General features: G+C 32.0%; 1 protein-coding gene across 1 annotated transcript; it reads right to left on the minus strand.

The window, feature by feature from the left end:
- Window positions 1–3,754: 3,754 nt before the first annotated feature.
- LOC132739783 (uncharacterized) lies at window positions 3,755–12,997 on the minus strand. Its single transcript, XM_060727577.1, has 8 exons — window positions 12,899–12,997; window positions 9,082–9,132; window positions 8,397–8,480; window positions 7,539–7,569; window positions 6,133–6,363; window positions 5,409–5,786; window positions 4,618–4,842; window positions 3,755–4,085 (listed from the first exon to the last, which is right to left on the minus strand). Exons 1-8 carry the CDS (start codon window positions 12,995–12,997, stop codon window positions 3,838–3,840), a joined length of 1,347 nt encoding a protein of 448 aa, XP_060583560.1. The 3' UTR covers window positions 3,755–3,837.
- Between the last annotated feature and the right edge of the window lie 363 nt (window positions 12,998–13,360).

The raw sequence follows: 13,360 nt of genomic DNA on the forward strand, positions 1-13,360 counted from the left end.
AGTATATAATCTTTAAACCATTAAAGATGATCAAAGCTTTAGAAGGTGGAGCAACAAAAGTGGTAAGTAGCATTTATTGTAATATGTTGGGAAATATGCAAGGAAATTATACATTTATCGGAAACTTCAAAATTGAGAACCCATTTCATATGTGGAGAAATGTATTTCCTTTGGCATTCTATAGTCTTCTCTGGGACATTCGATGGCTACAGAATCATAGGAGCTGTGGACTTAATGGCTTAACTCATGTCCATTTATCGGAAGCAGACATTAATTGAAAAAGATAACGAACAAACATAGCAGTAAACTAAAATACAAAGTAAATGAGCGCATTCGCATGGTATATAGTCTTATCGGTTTGCAAGGACATCAACATTAGTTGATTATAAAATCTATATCAAGCCAGTATAAGTTATCACAGCATTAAACAAACATGAGAAACAAATTGTACAATAATACGGTAATGTAAATTCAAACAGATGAGAAAAAAAGAGAAAATTAGAAACATATTAAAGAACAAAGAGGAAATTAAAATAAATCAAATAACAAAGATGAAATTAAAACAGATGAAAACATAAAAAAGAACACAGAGAAAATTAAAACAGATATTAGAACAAAGAGAAAATAAGAACAGTGACAGAACAAAGAGAAATTTGTAAAAAATAGAACATTAAAACATATGTTAGGACATAGATAGTAACTAAAAGGGATACAAGAATTAAGTGTTTTGGTTGCATGAAAAGTATTGAACTGATAAATATACTACTTCACTAAACATGCCAACCATTTTCAAGGTAAAAATGGTCAAAAACAACAAACAGATAGGGAATAAAAAAGAAAATACTAGATTATTCTCAATGTAGGAATACGAGGAAATGAAAAAGTAGATGCTTTAGCTAAACAATCATTAAATTTTCAAAAAACTGACTTATTGTTACCTGCCTGTGATTTAAGACCGGCTTTAAATAAACTCGTATCATTTGAATGGAAAGCAAATTGGGACAATGCCGTTTTCAATAAACTTCGCGATATAAACCCATCTCTTGATGTGTCACCATCTCAATCTCTTTCAAACCGCCGAAATCAAACAGTTCTTCTTCGATGCCGAATTGGACACACTAAAATTACCCACTCTTATCTCCTTACAAATGACAATGCCCCTTTCTGTGTAGGCTGTAATGAAAATTTTACTGTCAAGCATTTTCTTTTTGAATGTCATGATTTTTCACAGGCCCGTAATAGATTTTATTCTGTAAATTCACTCAAAGAACTTTTTAATACAATTCCATCAAAAAACATAATTGATCATTTGAAATAGATAAACTTGTATTCTAGGATCTAATTGGTTCATTTCTATTGTCATTTACAAAGTTTTACATAACATTTTAAGCCTATAATAGCATTCGGCACGATATGGCCAGTTATGTGTTTACGTGCCGTAAAAATCAAAACAAACAAACAAACTCAATGTTATAAGGTGCACTGACAAATGAGGGGAGATAATAAATATTGTTTTACTTGACATATTTATTTGCATTTACTTCCCTTTAATTGAAAAAAGGTAATGAAAGACAATCTTTTTATATCGTTTTATTATGCAAGTCAATTGAAGGCAGTTATCGAAAAGTCTTAAGATTGGAGGATACTGGTTATCTTCTGTACCTGGACACAAACAAAGCACGACCCGGGGCTCAGAAGCTCATTTAAGGACTTTCTGTGATGACACGCGCCCGGGGTCTGCCAGGTGCAGTCTCGACTCTCGATTTCCAATTGGCGGTCGTGAGTAAGGAGTACCCTCGACATCAAGATGCGCCCTAGTTCCTACCATCTTTTATAAATGTAGTAGCGAATGAGCGGTATTGGAGACATATTGATCGGCCTTTACAATTTTACAAGGTGTTTTCCTAAATCTTTCGGATATACATGTAAAACTATATGCCTTGGGAAGTATTCAATAATATGTTTAAGTAGCCTAGCTTTTTCTCTTGAAACAGTAAACAACTCCTTTAATTCGATCATCTTTGGGCGATTCGAGATTTTACCTGGGATATATGTTTGCCTTTATAACAGAAAAAGGGACATTCCAATAAGTAGTGATACTCATTACTTAATGTATTTATTGTACATATTCAACATTTGCATTCTACACGAGGGACGAAAGATTTCGCCCATCTTCCGGTTTCAATCGGAAACTTTGATAACCCGTACAAAAATGCATTTTAATATTCTTAATGTACTGAGGAAAGTATATTATTGTTTACTTCTTTTGGGAATCTTTTTTATACTGATTGAGTAAAGATATCAGATAACAGCTTAGTTGTACGATTTAGGAAAGGTTTTAGATCTGTTGCAGGCTGACAGTGTAGAATAGATGGAAGTTCATGTAATATATCTAAGCTTAGATTGCTACTGAACGAGTTTTTACTTTTTCTGGCACCATTTTGGGGGTCTTGAGATTTCTTGCTGACATAATAGTATTATTATATAACGTTTTTTATTTGCCTTATCTTCAATATGTCGAGGCGCAAAAAGGTCGCTGCATTTGTTCTGAACGTCAATATTTATTCCGATGCAAATTAGCAAGACACCCAATGGTATTATTTGTATGAGAAATATTATCATGCGGTACATCATGTTCTTTGTCATATTTTCCATGGATTGTTTTTACAAAGTCCAAAGACTATAAACACTAATAAACTTCCTTTAGGGCTAGAGCAATATTATCACACAAGAATGAAATAATGAGTAATATATATAACAAATATAAAAACAACAATAACTAAAACGTGTGTTTGGTACGCACAAATGCACCCGGCTGTAAATTATTTGCTAATTAAATTATAAACAATTATTTCCGATAATATGACAATAAAACACTTACAAATTTTCTGAAGAGCTAGAACTATATTATCACACAAGAATAAAATAATTAGAAATATATAGTACAAAGATAAAAACAACAAATGTCAAAAAATGTTTTTAAGCACTGAAACCCTGCCTTTTATTTAAAAGCATGCGGGTGGGTTAACGTTGTTAAGTACTTGATGTCATACAGCGACATTCTAACTTCATAAGTGGCGTAATACATCAGATGTCTTTCCTTAAGATATTTCAGGCGCCAAATAGAACCACTGTTAATCTGTAAGCTTGTTTGACAGCTTTCTGACATAGAACACTCCATAGTCCCTGGTGGGACCCACCTCAGTAAGGTAGTTTGTAGTAAACGACATTAAATACTCAGCCAAAGGCAGCAAAGGTGTCCAGCAATACAAACAAACTTTGAAGAATATTTTATTCTTACATGTGTTAAACGAGTATTTTACTCATAGCGTCTGACTGATAGATAGATATATAGACGGGTAAATTGCTATTTGCACAGGACTTACAATGTCACGTCATTTTTCCATTCAAACAGGAAAACTCACGAATACAATGCTTGAAAACAATTTTAGATAACGCATGTGATATAAATAAACAATAAATAAACAATACGAAAGAAGAACTACGAAAGGATGAAAGAAATCAGCAACATAAGCTGCACAAAGAATAAGAAGAAGATCACCAACTCAATTTTGATATTAAAATTCCAAAATGTTTATCAAAAGTCAACAGGTCAACGTTCATTCCTTTTTAAATTTTTTTTCGGGGGACGGGGGAGGAGCGGCCGGGCAGTAGCTTGGCTGAAACGCAAAGCAGGTGTGACTACATTAAAACACAACCCTCCGATTTAATTGTTCATTTTTCTGCAAGTAGAACTTATTATAAAGTTAATTACAATGAAAGCATAGAACGAAGTTACATTCAAAAGGACGGGAGAAATAATCTATATTTTAAGGTTCATTTTGGTTCGTTTGTGGTGGATTTTAAAACTGCATCAAGATCACGAAAACAATCTTCTGCAATCCTGTTCATTGTACATTCATACATTCCATCTTCAGTATCAAAAGCAATGTCGATAATCTTTTTCAATGAACTGTTCTGAAACATACTGTCAGCAGCTAGTTTCGTCTCTGTAAGCAATTTTGGCTCTTTTCCTTTCTTTATTACATGCAGTGCTATCAAAATTGTTTTGTTTCGAACTTTTCCTGTAAGAGTGAGAAAATAATTTTTACTTGTCTTAAAGAAAATACGCAACCACGTTTGTCAGAGCGTACGTGTGGCAATCTTTTACATAAATCTTAATGTGCAGTGGTCCAAATTGGGCATATTTTCCATAAGTATTTAAAAACACTATAAATAAACTGTTTGGGTATTCTAATTAGATATTCCTTAACAATTAAATGTTGATAGAGTACTTAGTGTGATTCAGAATGAGCATTTATTTGGCAAAAAATAATAATCTGTTCTATAACAGTTATCTACTATTAAAGATATGTAATTTCGGATCATGTATCTCAACCTTTTATTGCATTTTTTATTATTCATATTATTCTATTCCAGACCAATTCATCTTAAAAGGTAAATGACGAAATTCTACTGCATTAATTAAAAGGTATTTAGAAGTAACATTAAGCGATAAATAATATGGTATATAAACCTCGCCAATGGATATAATTCGTAAGGAATAAATATCCCTATTCATAACTGTTTAATCATTTTTTTTAAAAGTTTACATACGTAAGTTGTCATCATAGCAACTGTTGATGTTAGATTCAATGCGCGTTGTAGCATTACACACTATTATCAACAACGGTTCAGGGTCGAGGTTTCTAGCTTCACTGGGCTCCTTTTCATCAATCTCGAATCCAAAATCCCTCATTCTGGCTTGAAATAACTTAATAAACGCTGACATAGCATTCGTTTCAAACGGCGTCACTAAATATACCATATTGCGGGGATTTCCTAAAAAAATAAATGCTTTTAGCATAATGACGAACACACTTTGAATCACGTCTTTTCTTTTCAATATTTTAAACAAAAAGTTCAGTTTTTGTTTGTTTCATTTTACGCCTTTTTCCAACAGTATTTCAATCATATAGACGGGTAGTTTCCTAACCATCGCTCCTGGAGAGTTACACCAGTACTAGACTATCTTCCTCCGCGCTAAACTACCAAAGCATCTCCCGGGGATCGCACCCAAGCCAGAGAGGTAACTGGATTAAAAGTCATCGACTCTAACCCCTCGACCACGGAGGCGGTTTAAAAAAAGTTCAGTGTTCGTTGAATTAAAAATAATAAATTATAAATAAATATCATTTTTGTTTGCAAATTGTTTTCAAGTTTTGTCTGTGGAAACGTGACTTGAGTAAATTAAAGCAAAAAACTCTAAATGTTGTCTAAAATACTTAAGTCAAAGCTATCCGAAATGTTATTACTAGAGCTCATTTGTAATATTTAAAAAATAAAAAAGAAATAAAACAACACTATTTTATATAAACAATCTATCTGAAATAAAGATTATGAGCTACTTTTGTCATTAATGCCAATGACGTTTTCTTGCACACTCCCAAATTCCATTGAACCCGTTGGTTGCTTTTGGGCAGAAACAATTGGATCTGTTGTTTGCTTTAAAGGAGGAACAGTTGAATCGTGTGGCTGATTAGGGGCAGATGCTTTTGTAGGGTCTGAACAACGAAATCGTTTACAGAACTGCAACATTTCTCCAATGGCTTTCGTATTCATATCACACTGATATATAGTATTGTCGTAGAAACCCATATCAACCATCATTCCGATTTTTCTGAAACTTTCTTCGCCTATTACTTTGCCGCTAGAGGGGAGCTTTGGAAGTTTGTCCTCTCTCAAAATATGCATAATAACAAGGATAATTCTGTTGTAGTGACAAGCTGAAAAATAATGTAACTGTTATTTTATAGCCACAGCCTCAAACGTTTTTTCTGTACCTCGATCGTAGCGGCACAGTGTTAATAATCATTTGGATTACAGGGAAGCAATTGAAATCACATTTTTAATTACGACACATGTTTTGAAATACCATTACTATAGTATCGATGCATATTAATATTAAAAATAACGTCATAAAGTATGCAAGAGGGAGATCTATTAAAATCTTGGACGAATTGAATATTATTTACACTTTTAGAAAAAGAAAAGTTTCAATAAAGAAAAAATATTCTTAAAATGAAATATACTTGTCGTAATGTTAGTAACTAATTGAAAAAAGATAATCACGTTCAACATCTTTCACACATTGCTCAACTAAGACTTCAGTGGATCCGCCTTGGCCTTTGTTGCACACGAGAATTAAAACTGTTTCAGGAAGTGCATTTGTTAATGTTCCAATTACGGCAGTATCAATGCGGTTCTGTTTCATCGCAAACTTCAACTTTTGTATAAACATTGAAACGGCCGTTGTGCTTCTGGTGTCTAGTATTTGAACTCTTGGTACACTGAAGTATTGACCTGGTAAATAGGGGGAAAACACTATTCATATTTGCAAACCTTTTCTTGGACAAATGATAACTTAATTTAGTTATAATTAAGGAGTTAAATATATTATTTGTTCCAAGGTAAGATCAGTCCAAAATGTTTTAGGTTTAGGCCGCTTAAAATGTAAGATGTTATACACTTATTATGCCACAGTATTCACTACTTAAAGTTGATTAAATATTTTGCACATATTAAAAGATTCAAATTTTCCATATTCAGCCAACTTCTGAAAAACTTTGAATGAAATTAAACAATGTTTTCTCATATTAGGTAAAACATCTCTTAAACATAATGCGAATACTATTCTACAGTCGACTCCACTTATAACGAACTCGCTTATAACGAATTAGAGTTAATAGCGAACTAAATCTTTCATCCCCGACCGATTCCTTCTTTATTTTCTATTAGATCACATCGCCTAATACGTACTCGCTTATAATGAATGTTCGGCTGTAACGAACCATTTTTTCAAGCCCTAAATGACAGAAAACATGTAAATCTCCTCGATCATAACAAAATGTTATGATTGATATATCGGGATGCGGTCGATTAGGATCAGTACATGCATGACGCTATCCGATATTTATACAATCGAATGATTGCAAAGGTTAGTTATGGCTTCAGTGAATAAAGATTTCACAACATAATGTCCTACTTGTTGCGGAAAAAATTGTATTTCGCATCTTAAGCTGATTGCTGTAAATGCCCGATAATTACCAAAAAATTGATTGTTTTTGTTTCCAATATTAACAATACGATAATAAACATAAAGCAATATAATACTTTATAGACAAGTAATAAATACATGTACATAATAGATTGTTAAATGAAATGTCCTGCATTAAATTACCATTAAATAACTGCTGCCATAAAATACCGGTTACACCGGTAACCAGTGAAAAGTATGGATTTTTCACGGCAAATTTCCCCATCCAAACAAAGTCAGCAAGTTGTTGCTTCTTCACTTTTAGCGAACTTCGAATATAAGAAACGTTATTTTTATGTCTCATTGAGTCCGATATAACCGGAATCGACTGTATTTGAGTTTTAAATTTGAACAAGATGTTCAGAAGTACAATAATGTTCGTCATTTCAGTTATAATAATAAATTAGTTTTAATCTATATAATTTGAATTATATGTTCATACCAGTTTTGTGTTCATCTTTATTTATCATCTCCTGAAAGAAAGACAGAGAAGGTTGAGTAGAACAAACCTTAGATAATAGTTTTGCTGTGCATTTGGAATGTTCACAGGCCACATCCAAAGAGATTGTAACCTTGAAATTTAAAGTTTTACACGGTATGCACTGTGCAATAATGTTTCAATACTGCTTTTAAAATACACAAATCATATATTGTATTGTATAGTGGTCACAAGGCTAAAGCCAATTGTCTAATGTGCGTGATAAATCAACATTCTGTATTTCTGAATTCTTTCATAATATAACATTACGAAAATCAACTGCTTGTTCGAGAAACAACAAAAGTTGACGGTATTTTTGAAAATACAGGGATGATGCTTCACACTTATTCATTCTCACCTATTCGGCTGACTATTTTTGTCGATGGCAATAAATAATGGACATTCAAAATAAAAGTATAAAATAACTTGTTTTTATTGAAAATTTTGAAATGATGCACTAATATATAATTGATTTTTTCTCAACAAAAGTACTCTTACTAATAATAGGGGCCTAAACGTACAAGACACAAATCAAAGCATCATTGGTATACAAGAGACAATACAATGGTAAAAACACACACTTGTTATGTGTGGGGACAAGGGGTGATCATTCATTGTTTGATTGTGTTTTTCTGCGTTGCCTGTGCGTGTTTGTTTGTTAAATTCAGTTTTATTTGTTTTCTTTCCTGAATAATATTGATCTATTTGTAACAAAAACGTTATTCCATTCGAGCTAAAAAAATAAATCACCAGTGTTACTGTTTTTATTTTTAGACATACTCCTTTCATTTACCTATTTGATTAGTAAGATAGAAACGTTACCTTCAAACGTTCATAGTATTGGTTGAACATTTCTTTGCGTATAACTATGTCTCCACTACCACTTTGTTGGTCTAATTGCTGAAACTGAAATAATAAGATAAGTGAGACTTGTACATTCCTTGTACAGTTACACAAAAAGAAGACACCAAATCATGAAATTAATTAGTTTTCTGTTTCATTTATTTTTAAACATGTATGTATGTTTTGTTGTTTTGTTAAGTTGTCATTTTAAAATTATTATGAAGAGTAACATACACGCTTGTCTATGACGATATTTTGAATTTTAAGATTTAATCGGAAAAACTTTACCGTTGTTGAAACATGACATAAAACAGAAACGAAACTAATAACACAAAACTAATATGTTTCATGATTCATCCCGTCAAGTCTGAATAAAACGTACCAAATTGTGTTCTTATCATATGCTTTAGCGCAAGAAAAGTATATGGCCGTATTTTAAAGGTTTAATGTGATAGGTTCATATTATCTTTTATGTTATATTACATTTATTTACCTTAAATGTTAGCTTAAAGATGTACGGAAAAAGATACATAACTTTAAGACAGCAACATTTAAAGTACAGATATCTAAACGACACAATGCATTAAACTGATATTTCATCTTTTTTGTCACAAGTATGTTACTGAAACTAGATGTTACCCTCTGCCGTAGTTATACAACTTACCCATTCAAAAACTTCTTCAATACATTCCCTTTTAGATGACTTGTCACTAACCTATGACAAAAATATAAAGATAAGTTTCTAAAATGCTTCTGATTAGGAGGCTTCGTCGACCAAAATATTAGTTTGCTTACTGCAAATCACCTTACGTGTGTGTGTTAAAAAATGAAATATGACATTTTCTAAAAATAGCTTTACAGCTATAGCGTTCACTCTAGTCTTTAAATATGGAAACAGAAACTTTTCAAGCCATAGAAATTGTAGTCACCATCTTAGTTTTCGGGTAAACTTCGCTTGCATTATTGTCCCATTATTTCAATGACTTATTGTTCAAGGTAAGCCATGCCTTATTTGTATTTATTCATTTATTTATTTTGCTTTTATGTAGCAAATTTCTATTCAAACGATTATGCTAATGTTACAGAAACACATAAATGACTATTACATATATATCTTCTTTCTTAAACATATGTCGATTTAAAATAGCTTAATATATTGTTTCAAGGATATTCAGTTTGGGCACTTGACCTTTAAAGGAAACACATGATGTATGGCATTCCATAAAACGTTGTATTGTGACAAAAAATAAAAATATTTAGAAAAGTAGATGAAAAAAAATAAAAAAAATGATTAGAATAAGGTGAGAGAGAATAATGTAGAAGTTATCTGCCTTTTAAAAAAAAGCTGAAAAAAAACCGATTTAAAGGTACGCTATTCGACAGGGTCATAAAACCGCCATTTCTTTCGCTTCAAAAGTTTCGGTTTCTGTTGATCTTGCAAGTTGGAATTAAATCAAATCATAAAGTTCGATTCTATAGTATGTCTATATGCAACAGTTTGAAAAAGCTACCCTGCTAATTTACTGATTTTTACTGTATTCATATAACAGCTCTTGAAATAAATGTATTAATAAAAAGAGTGTGCACATAAGATTTTTCCGCACCTAGATGGACAGTGTATTTAAGAGTCAAAGAAAACGGAATACTAATTCATATTGTCGTTACATTAGCATGCACCTAAAACACACATTTAGAAATCAAAAACTCTTATATTCAAATATTCAGTCTAATTGCATGTAACACAACTGAAATAATGACGACTACTTACACATGAATTTAGTCCTCCCATTTTACACGAGGAATTCAACTTAAAACGATAAACAAGTTAAATCAATAATTTTTAAATTTAAGACTTTACCGTTATCAAACGACATAACGCAAAAACTTAATATTGGTATCAAATAAATAGTTTCTTATAATCAATGTCGGCTAAAAGAGTTGTGTCCGTTGAATACTTGTTGTGTCATACTTTACAATAAATAATTCACCGTTATCTCTATAAAGTAAACAAAGGAGAATTTTCAATTATGACATCTATTTTGTCATTCAGAAAAGCTATTCCAGAAGGTGTATATTCAGATAATCCGGGCTTGGTGAATATTTCTTGGTTTGGTGATAATAAAAGGATCACTGTTCAGAAAAAAAAAAGAGTACGTTTTTCATTATTTATCTTTAGATTAAGTAAGCCATTTTAATCACGCGTTTTATAAACATTGTTCTGTGCAAACTCAAACAATATATGATTGCTATGGATTTGTTTCACAAAGACCCTGCATCAAACAAAGTTGAAGATCGTTCACATAACTTTTGTAGTTGTACACATATCTAATCCTTTATTGTTTCTCTGTTTTTATAAATGACGTTAACTCAAACTCTATCTGAAGATACCCACGAAAAAAATGGATAATAGCTGACTCAACGAATATAATAGCTAAGGATAATGGCAAGACAAGCATTGCAATTATATTGTTTTCTTATTTAAGTGAAAGCTTTTATCTTCTTTGAAGTATCCATCTATGACACGCGTTTTTTTCAGGGTCTCACGTCAAGACAGAGAATAAAATGTCAACTGTAACTACATTGAATCAAATATTAGCATTGATCTAAATTTATAATAAGAATATCCCTGATGATCTGGATACAAACATTGATTTATATTTATTGTCACCAGATCACTCATGATCTGGATACATACATTGATTTACAATTATGTTAGAAATTGATTTGTTAATTTCTTTTAAAACTAAAACATCGATCTTTTGAAGCGTAGCGTAAAACCGTGTAACGGATTGTAACGATTCGACGGTCGAAACAGATTCGAAGTTCAACATGACTTTTGTGTTTACTAGAAACCTTGTTATTCATAGTTTTACGCATTCAATTAATCTTAAAAGCATTGCTTTCAATATTTTAGATAAAGTATATCTGTTGATTATTTATTAGCTACTTGTAATCTTAACTACTAGTTCAACGCAACAAAGTAAAAAGTGTTTGTGTATGACTATCTTTTGTAATACTGCACGTTTGTAATGATTTTTATCGTTGTATTATGAATTAGTTATAAATGTTTTTGGTTACATTATCGTACATAAACGAGCCAAGCGACTCGTACTAAATATGTAAACAAAGACAAAACTCTTCACAGTAATGTCAGTGATTGACTGCGTTGCTTTAAGACTTGAGCATGCATAAAAAATTATTTGTTTTCATTAATTTTGTAAATACGAAACTTTGTAAGACATATTTAATGTTTATTAAATCAAACTATTCAAAGTTTGTGAATTGTAAGTGTTAGATCGACGGAATGGCTTTGACGAACAGTATGTATCGTTATATTTTACGAGTAATGAAACCTATTTTATCATAAGTATCATAAGATTTTACGAATTCTTAATTGAGAACCAGTGGTTGAGATTGATTATGATAAGAAAAGTTCAAAAACTAAAGGTTTTCTTATTCTTATCAGGTACAGGACTTTTTTAAAGATATTGCATTACAGACGATTATAAGAAGACATGTCGAATTTGAAGGTATATGCTTGCATGTTAAGCCATATTTTATATACTTATAATATATATGAACTTATATTCAGCGTGTGTTTTCGTTGCTATCTGTTAAAACAAACTTTAAAAAGGGAAAGTAAACGATCGTAATTCTTAGAATTGTGTTATTGTTCTTGTTGTTGTTGATTAACTTGACTTACATTGTTTAAATGCTTAATAACAAACACATATCAAAATAGTGCACGAAATACATCATTTTTGTGGTTTTTTTATTACTGCAGCCATTTCAAAAAAAGGAAAGCCCGAAAGTGGGGAATGGTAAGTGTTTATATAATTAATTCATTTTCGAAGTAACAATCACGATTTTTAAGTTTCGAATACATTCTTAATTATATTCCTTGCAATACAGTTCCAGCAGGAATATTTGTGATAAGAACTGTAGAATGCTTTGACAATATATTGCGCTGTAAAGCACACACAGATATGCTGACTCATTGTCCGTCATTATCAAGCCGGACATAGATTTCGCAAGCAAGTTGTTTTACTGGATGAAAGACATCTCAAAAAGCATGAAATATGCAGTCTCGGACATGAAGTACACTTAATATATTAGTAAGTTTAACGATCTTTTGTCATGCATCCAAAGCACAGGCCAAGTTCATCAAAGCCCAAAGTCGTCGTTAGTGTCAGCAATGGTGGGATTATCAGAATTTGATCAGGAAGATAGTTTACTCTTCCTCTTAATAATCCCCTTTACGTTTTTTTTCTCTTGTATTCTTTAGACGACGTAGGTTGAGCAGTTGATTCGGTGCTATTGGCAGCAAACGAAACACCCTTATATATGATATATCCATGACTAGCATATAACATAGGATAAGTAGATTATTCGGTGCTAATGAAATTGAACGGTGCTACTTTGTCGGTAGACTAGCAGGCAATCTAGAACAAAGACCTTAGTGCTTATGACAGTAGACTTACATCTTTGCCAGTAGACAATACAGAACTAGCAGAAAGTAGATGGTATTCCTTTGTCCAAAGACTAGCAGACGATGTATGACGTACAGACGGCTCGGTCATAATGAAGACGACAGTAGTCCTTTTGTTAGTAGATGAGACATGACTAGCAGGCGCAATAGGACGGGCAAACAACTTAATGCCAATGATAGTAGACGTAACGTCGTTGCTAGAAGACAATACATGCCTAGTAGACTTCAAAAGCTGAGTAAACAGCAATTGATAAACATACTTATGGAAATCTGATGAAGCCCAATCTGTATGTGAGTTACAATGCACCTTTATGCAGTCAACTTTGTAACATTAACATTACGTAAACATTCATATAAAGCCAGCTTCATAGCTTATTCTATATCTTGTACTACAAGTAATCTTTCTATGTTATTGACTTCTTGTCTAACTGCCATCACGTCTCATGTCATAAGA

The sequence above is a fragment of the Ruditapes philippinarum genome, unplaced genomic scaffold (genome assembly GCF_026571515.1).
Source record: "Ruditapes philippinarum isolate M1 unplaced genomic scaffold, ASM2657151v2 ctg3217_1_1_1_1, whole genome shotgun sequence".
In the NCBI taxonomy this organism is placed as follows: Eukaryota; Metazoa; Mollusca; class Bivalvia; order Venerida; family Veneridae; genus Ruditapes; species Ruditapes philippinarum.

Bases quoted from the DNA above. Each gene is read 5' to 3' on its own strand.
- LOC132739783 (XM_060727577.1), bottom strand. From the start codon at position 12,997: ATGACCGAGCCGTCTGTACGTCATACATCGTCTGCTAGTCTTTGGACA. The intron at 6,364-7,538 runs GTATGAACATAT...CCTATTTACCAG, and splicing joins TAAAGATGAACACAAAACTG to GTCAATACTTCAGTGTACCA. The intron at 4,086-4,617 runs GTATGTAAACTT...TCACTCTTACAG, and splicing joins TTGCTATGATGACAACTTAC to GAAAAGTTCGAAACAAAACA.